This window comes from Priapulus caudatus, unplaced genomic scaffold (genome assembly GCF_000485595.1).
Source record: "Priapulus caudatus unplaced genomic scaffold, Priapulus_caudatus-5.0.1 Scaffold309, whole genome shotgun sequence".
Taxonomy (NCBI): Eukaryota; Metazoa; Priapulida; class Priapulimorpha; order Priapulimorphida; family Priapulidae; genus Priapulus; species Priapulus caudatus.
This window is the reverse complement of record NW_014577370.1, coordinates 259,992-268,256: the sequence shown is the minus strand read 5'-3', so window position 1 is coordinate 268,256 and position 8,265 is coordinate 259,992. Positions and strand designations below refer to the sequence as shown.

Sequence of the window (8,265 nt, the reverse complement as noted above, 5' to 3'; positions counted from 1 at the left end):
TACGTCACCGTGCTGTCGTCGATCGGGGCCATCGCGGCCGTCGTCTGCCTGTGCCTCGTGAGACACCGCATCCCACGACACTGCTGCAACAGTGAGTATAGGGGTTCGGCGTGAGACACTGATCAATGCGTCAGTGAGTACATGGGTCGGGACGTGAGACACTGCTGTGTCTGTGAGTACATGGGTCGGGCGTGAGACACTGCTGTGCAGTGAGTATAGAGGTCGGGAAAGTGAGGCGCGGCTGCAGGGGATTGCGTGAGGGCATGCTTTCTTATACTGCATATGCATTTGTAAATAGGTGAGCCATCGTTTCAGGAGAATTGCCCCTACACATGCATAAATCATGTATTATGACCTGAAACCTAAAGGTCTAGGCGTGTTATGGCTAGTGGTAAATTGGCTAGTCCATGCGTGATTGCATTTCATATTTGGATAGATACGTACGTGGCTGCCTCTGTGTAATACGTATTATATTACATTGTTTCGTTCTTCAGAAGTCTTTGGTCCTATTCCTGATGAAGATGAAGATTCTAAGCATAGTGGTAAGTTCAAAAAGGCAACCATCTAATTTATTATTGATGAGAAATTTCTGACATTGTAGGAAGCGTAGACGGCTTTATTTTAATTTTAAAATGTGATATTCCTATAGTTCGTCTATTTGTTCGTTTTAAATACAAGGTAGGATCGGTAGAATTTTATTAATCGTGTGCATGTGTGTTTATAAATTGGCAGCACTCCTTGAATATTGTCAGATAATTTGTATTGGTTTCTTGGTATACACACTTAAGTGTTTGGCTAGTATAACATATATCAGGGCATCTTGCTTGCTTTTTTTTTTTAGATGTGAACATACCATTAGTTGGAATCATCTCGGGTGACGGTAAGTTTATCATATTTAGTTAAATGCAGAAGCTTCTGATTTAGCTTCCATCTATCTCTATAATTTATTCATTTCACCAGGACATTTGTATTTATAAAACTCTGCTACTGCCAGGCACTGTGACCACACTTTGAAACAATTAAATCTTAATAGGGATTTGACAGGGAAAACTTTATCTGGTTTCCAACGGCCATAATGAGACCACCCGACTGAAGGATGCAGTAGGCACGCTTTAACACCAACTGGCCAAAACCTGCGATTATTTAAAGTTTGGAATGAAAAGGCTCATTGAGATGTTGCAGTGTGACTGTTATCTTTGCAGCAGACGTGATAGCATACGCAAAGAGACTGGCAGCATATCACAAGAGTGGATCGATGCTATATCGCAACGACGTAGGCCTAAAAGGTGCGCACGTGAAAACGCATCATCACGCACGGATGTGACCATGCACTAATGACCGTCACACAATGGATCGCTATGAGCTCGATCATTTTTTCTATGTGCTGACGTGCGCAAACCTCGAAACGGTGCTGGCTCAATTAATCAGTGGCCACTTACAACCGTTATTAGGGTAACCATAGTAATCTTCATGGTGGGTGGTTATTTGTGGTGTTATTTTATCGTGTAGATTAGTATCAATTTGCCCAGTAGGTGGCATAATTTCCAGTGCTTGGTCGAACGTCAGAACCAAACTAGTTTCTGATGCTCAGTCGAACATCCATAGTGGCAAAAGAAAACCACAATTTTGATTCGTTAAAGCTTTTAATCGTGCCAAGGGAGATGCAATTAACATTTTCTAACTAGACCGGTAAAATTTTTTAAATTTGCGGCAAATCAAAATGTTGCTTTATTGCTTTTTTTGTGAGTATCGCCATTGTGACACCGTGACACGAGGTGAAACTCGCGTCTTGCGTCGTGTCAGCCGACAGCCATGGCTGCGATTGCGAGAAGTTCATGTCGTCCACGTTGCAGGCGTGCGCAGCATTACGCTAGACGAGACCTACACACAGCTTGTGATTGAGGATGCATGGAAGACACGCTCACGCATGGGATCCGTGTGCATGGAGGTGCCCAGCTGTCCTCAGCTATGCAACGCCGTCAGCAAGGCCAAGAAGCCTATCAGGGTGGAGCAACTCCTTAGCGACATGGAAGAAAAGATTTACAGACCAACCGTGCTTGTGTTAGGTGTGTCAGACTTCTAGTCACTAAAATAACACTTGATTTTCCTGAAATATTTCCACCTTTTGTTTAAATTTTTTTTTCAATGCTTTCAGTATTTTACAGCCACTGGCAGTAGTTGTCACTGGGTGATCTATATAATGCTTCTGAAGCTATCATTGCAAGGTGCGAGATGCCTTACTTTTATTACCTCTTTGCACCATAAGAACAATTGATCGATCACGTTTGTGTAGCTCGCGTGATATCTTGGGGTTTTGTGAATGAGATGCTATTTTGCGATATTGATGCTATTTTGCTCACCCATGTTCGCATGTAAGGCCCAACTCCGCGCCGACGCGACTCGTGTCTCTGAGCTCTGTCGAAAATTTTGATAATTTCATTGTAATTTGACCGTCAACAAACCTGTAACGTGGACATCGCCATTTTGAACGATCACATGATCATATAGTATATAGTATATAGCGCAATCTATATTCTATAGGCGATCGTTGCTTCGACCTAAGCACCTTCTGCGACTGCCTGCGACTGCCAGTGTCAGTCGCTGCTCGTCGCTGTCAGTCGCGTCGTTGTCGACCTAAGCACTCCGTCACAGTGAGTTGCAATGCATTGCGTCGCTTCGCATTAAAATGCAATCCGAACTAAGGCCACCTTAATGGCGGCCTCTGTAAGCATACATCATGCTCACGGCACTGTTGCTTCTCCCGCCCTTCTGTGCAGGTAACGCAGGCATCGGTAAGAGCGTCATGGCAGAGCGGCTCGTCTGTGACTGGGCGAACGAGATCGACGCGTGCGGAGACGCGGCGTTTTCCGGCCGCTTCAAGCTCGCCTTCCTCTTCCGCGGCAAGCAGCTGAACCGGCTCTCCGGCCGCAAGCTCTCGCTCCTCGACCTCCTCCTCGACGTGCACACGAGCGCCGGCGCGGCCCGTGACGCCGTCGCCGCGTTCCTGCAGCGCAGCGCCCCCTATGTTCTCATCGTCGTCGACGGCTTCGACGAACTCGCATCCGACGATGGAAACTCGGCGTTCGCGCGCGGCGGCACCGGCACGACGGACGTCGCGGCGGCCGTCGGCGTGCGCGAGCTCCTCGGGAGCCTCGTCGCCGGTCGCCTGCTGTCAGGCGCGCACGTGCTTGTGACGTCGCGGCCGAGCGCGGCGATACCTGTCGCCGACGCGTTCCATCGCGTCGTCGAGATCCTCGGATTTTCGTCCGACGGTGTGCGCGAGTACGTCGCGCGTTACTTCGGCGACGGCGGCGACGGTGGATACGCGGAGCGCGTGTTCGCTCACCTGCGCTCGAATCTCAACGTGTTCAGCCTCTGCTCGGTGCCTGTTTGCTGCCGGCTCATCTGCCAGGTGTACGACGACGCACGGCGGCGGCAGCAGCAGCAGCGGCGGGGCGGCGGCGGCGCGGCACCGCTCGACGTCCCGGACCTGCGAACCGTTACCGGCGTCTACTCGAAGGTGTTCTGCCAGCTGGCGACACGGCGACATTGCCACGAAAACAACGCCGACGACGATGTCGGCACGGTGATCGCGACCGAGCTCGACTCGATTCTCAATATGGCCGACATGGCGCTGGCGGGCGTGCTCGCCCGGCAGCTGATGTTCTCTGAGGACGACCTGCGCGCGTATGGCCTCGCGGAGAAGCGCCACCTGCTGTCCTGCTTCATGACGTGCGTGCGCGAGAGCGACGGTGGCGCCCTCGAGCAGTGCTGGCAGACCTTCTACCTTTTCGATCATCTCACCGTGCAGGAGTACCTCGCCTCGCTCGCGCTGCTGCTGCGAGGGGGCGCCACCGCCGACGACGCACCGGTGTACTACGCCGACGGCCGGCTGGAGGTCGTCTACCGATTCTTCGCGGGACTGCCGTTCATGCGGCCGCCGCTGCCGCTGCCCCCGCTCGTGGAGAGGAGTGAGGCGTGCATGCGGCGCGTGAAGACGATGATCGCACGCCTCGTCAGTTACCACGCGGCCGGCGGCAGCGGCAATCGCCGGCAGCAGCAGGAGCTCGCAAAGACGCTCATGCAGATGGCGCTGGAGGTGCACGAGTCGGAGACGGCCGCGGCGGTGATGCCCATATTCGAGGGTGGCACCCTCGACCTGACGGGCTGCATTGTCAGCGCGCCTGATCTGTTCGCGATGGGGTACTTACTCTCAACGGTCAATCTGGCCGCGCCCGTGTCTGTGACGCTAGACAATTGCAACATCGACGACATCGGTGCAGGGGAGGTGGCGCTGTGCATGGATAAGATGGAAGGCCTCAGGTAAGCTCGCGTTTGCGTCCTTGCGTTAAGCTTGCTCCGATGGCGCCATCATGTGGCGATCGTAAGCACAATGTGATGGCGTGTCATTTCGTAATTGTAATGACCCAAGTGTAGCAGATGGAAAAGACAATCATTGGGAAGAAGAATTTTTCATCACATTTAATTTAACTTGGTGAGTGAAGTTTGTACGCGATTCTTGGACAACTTTGTTTGGTTCTGTGAAATCGACCTGGGAAATAATTGAATGTGGATGCATATATAAAATGTGGAGTTTATTGTTGTTGGAGCTAATTATACTCATAAACAATTAACATTGGTTTTGTAGCTTGGTTAACTGTCATCTGTCTGATGAAGGGCTGAACAGAATCTTTGTAGCATTTAGCAAGAACAAAAGCCTACGCAAACTATGGTAAGTCTACATGTGATATATGTTACCATGTGCCCTAGGTTCATCTAATTAAGTATATGGTATTGTAGTTCAATCATAGAGATCAACTTATGATGTTTCCCATTTCTCTTGGTTCTTAACTTTATTATTGTTACCTTAAAATATATTCATTTATACTGAAATGATTATATTAAATAATCGAGTATATAATTTTATTACAATAACGAATGCCATTGTTAGCATAGAATTATGTATTAATCATGGAAATGATTTTACTCTGTTACCAGCATAGGGAAAAACGAGGTCAGCAGTGCCAATTTTGTGATCTTGGCCAATGCACTGGGGAGGAATAAAAATCTTACCAGTATCAGGTAAATAATAACAATGAGTCTAAGAAGAAATGTTAAGGTTTTTTGCAGTATATTGCTACACAGTTAACTATTTTAAGTTTCTTTAAACAGTCGCATATCTACCGTTTGATGTCATGTTTTCAGTATGGAATCATGTGTGCTAGAAGTTGGAGAACACGCCACAACCATTGCTCAGGCGTGGTCAAGGAATACAAGTCTAACTTATCTTAAGTAAGTATTAATTGATCTATCTGTTTGAGCAAGATAACTATGCCCCTTGGATATTTTTGTTATGTCGGTTAAGCTTGATCAATCCGTCTAAATGATTATGAAACGTTTTGCTAAAGCTGCATGTAAGTTACTCCGGACAGATAGGTCAATAACAACAGTTGTTCATATTATAATACAGCCCAGCTACATGACGATAATCCTACCCCACCCCATGCAACCTGGCTTCATGAGGATAATCTCATACAAGTTGCAGCTACATGTGACATAACCCAAGCTCAACAAATCTTGACATTTCCTTTAACTATAATTGCTTTAAGCCCTCTCACTAGTCAGTTTGAAGCTAGAATTTTTTTCATTTTCTTCCGATAATGAAAATTCGTGTCACTTAAAGAGGACCAATACTCTATTATTTAAGAGTATATTATGGTCGTTATTGCATATTGTATATGCCTAGATATATTTTCAATACCACTGGCACTGTGTTTTCAAAATCACAGATTTTCTGCACTGCTATGTTACCGTCTAACTGTAAATTGCCTCTGGTGTAGTTGCACATTTAAATTTAAATTTTGAATGTTTTAGAGTCCAATAGCTATTGACAAAAGTGCAATTTTATTGATACATAATTACTATTTAACTGAGTGACTTGGAATAGACTTATTCCTTCTTCTCTTAAATTATTGAATAAGAAACGTTCTCGGTCTGTATCCTGCAGCTAAAGCTTCGCGTAACGCAAATTAAAGTTGTTAGTAAATGTAGTGGCGCTACCTACATTGCTAGCAAAAGATCATCGACATATTTCTAAAGTTTTTACTGAATATCGAACCACAAGTTTTTAATGTAAAATCATCAAAACCTACTTCAATTGTAAATATGCATTAATCCTAGAGTAATGTCCTTTATGTATGTAATGTCCTAGAATATGTTCCTTTTATGTTCTAACATATTTATATTTATTGTCAACCCCTAAAATTTGAAATGAATGGCTATATTGCAGAAGTTGTTCACAACCCATAAACAAACAGTGCAGAGTCATATTAATTTGCGCATGTATGTTTTGTAGCATGCGGGCATGTGATCTCCAAGATTTAGATCTGGAATGGCTTTCCCAGGTCCTGGCCAGCCCTGTTTGTGCACTACAGTCAGTCAAGTAAGTTTACTCTTGGGTTAGTTGCTTTTTAATGTGCCTGCGGTTAGCATTTGTGTCAGTATTAATTCAATGTAAAAATCATATTAATAAATTAGTCTCAGTATTTTGTGCTGGCGTGTACTATTACCATAAACGCATATATATATATATATATAATATATGATTGTGTGCGTGTGTGCGTGCATGCGCATGTGGGTTTATCGTATTTATCCTATTACACTAGAGCGAGGATTAATCTAAGCAGACGTATCACTAAATTATGAGATTATACCAAAGAAGAGGTATATCTATGTACACGTGTGTTCAGTGTTAAGTAGGAGAGGTCACCAATCACTAACTACACTAATCAATTTAAATATTCGGTATTTAAGCCTGTTAGTCCTTACATGTTAATATAACAAAATGGCTTATTGATGCCAAGTGGCTGGAGGAAAGAGCAGTCTTCAAATTTAGCGGGCGTCAGATGCTCGAGACATGTAGAAATCTCGGCGGGCATGTAAACATTGCAAGCTCACTTGTCCAACAGGCTCCTGCTTTAAAACGCATAAAATATAATGAAACTGGTCGTGAACTAAAGGTTTTTAATTTAAAATCACGAAATTGGAAATGTTAACACTGGAAATTAATGGCGTTTCGAAGTTGTATGGTGTACACTTCTTTACTAGATATTCCAAAAATATTTCTGCAAAATATATGGGCGACTATAAGGTCATTCGGGCATGTACATTTTACAGAATACTCAAAAAGTTTTTCGTGAAGACTAAAAGAGTGGGTAATTTACCGATCGTGCTTATACTTGTCGACTTTAGCAGCTCTGTATTGTTGCAGGCTAGATAGGAACATGCTGAAGAATCTGAGACCGTTATTTGGAGGCCTCGAGAGTAACAGCGTCTTGCAACATCTCAGGTATGTGACGTAGCGCCTACTAATATCAGGGTAGGTCAGGTCAAAGTCAAATCGGCCTGGTGTCTTGGCGCACTCGGCAATGGTAAGCAAGATGTGGAATTTAGAGCCCGTTTACTACCATAGACACCTGCGTAGATCTAAGAATTACTCCTTTGTCAGCGAGTCATGGTGATCACTCAAATAGTGCCTAGTGACTACAATGGGAAAACTCACATGATGACTGCATTATATCAGGAGTAAGATAATATAGATCTATATTATCTTACTCCTGATTATATGACTGTGCATGAATACTTTTCTGCTATTTCTGTTTGTTGATCATCTAATGTGAATCTATGTTCTGTAATTGGAAATCCTGCAGTCTGTGTGTGCATGCATTATTATACTCCATTGCATTTTACTATACCCATTCCTGCTTATTATTGCATTTTACTCTACATAGGTTTCTGTTCCATGTGGCAGACCTTGACCCGCTCTCAGAAGCATCATAAATATTTATGTCTATCGTTAAGTCTAAACTGTGCAGCATGAGTGAAATTCTGCACAAAAGTCATGTCATCTGAGAATTACGATGGTGGGTACTGTTCACGATGCTTCTGACAGCGGGTCAAGGTCCTGCCTGCCACATGGAACAGAAACCTATGTGTAGTAAAATAAAATAATAAGCAGGAATGGGTATAATAAATGCAATGGAGTATAATAATGCATGCACACACAGACTGCAGGATTTCTGGAGGGGGAGGAGAGCTGCTGTGTGTTACATTGTGTTGTCACATGTCGTGTGTTGCGTGTTACATGGTGTTGTCACATGTTGTGTGTTGTGTGTTACATGGTGACGGTGTTGTCACATGTTGTGTGTTGCGTGTTACATGATGTTGTCACATGTTGTGTGTTGTGTGTTACATGGTGACGGTGTT

At 44.8% G+C, this 8,265-nt stretch overlaps 1 protein-coding gene across 1 annotated transcript in view; it reads left to right on the top strand.

Annotated features, from left to right (window-relative positions):
• The window catches only part of LOC106808850 (NACHT, LRR and PYD domains-containing protein 12-like), a gene marked incomplete in the record, with an annotated part of 25,010 nt that overhangs the window by 7,711 nt on the left and 9,034 nt on the right, over positions 1 to 8,265 (top strand). The window contains 10 exon segments of the mRNA XM_014811735.1: positions 495 to 542; positions 842 to 880; positions 1,203 to 1,286; positions 1,854 to 2,066; positions 2,778 to 4,323; positions 4,649 to 4,732; positions 4,999 to 5,082; positions 5,206 to 5,292; positions 6,356 to 6,442; positions 7,271 to 7,348. Of these exon segments, the coding sequence (XP_014667221.1) occupies positions 495 to 542; positions 842 to 880; positions 1,203 to 1,286; positions 1,854 to 2,066; positions 2,778 to 4,323; positions 4,649 to 4,732; positions 4,999 to 5,082; positions 5,206 to 5,292; positions 6,356 to 6,442; positions 7,271 to 7,348 (2,350 nt within the window).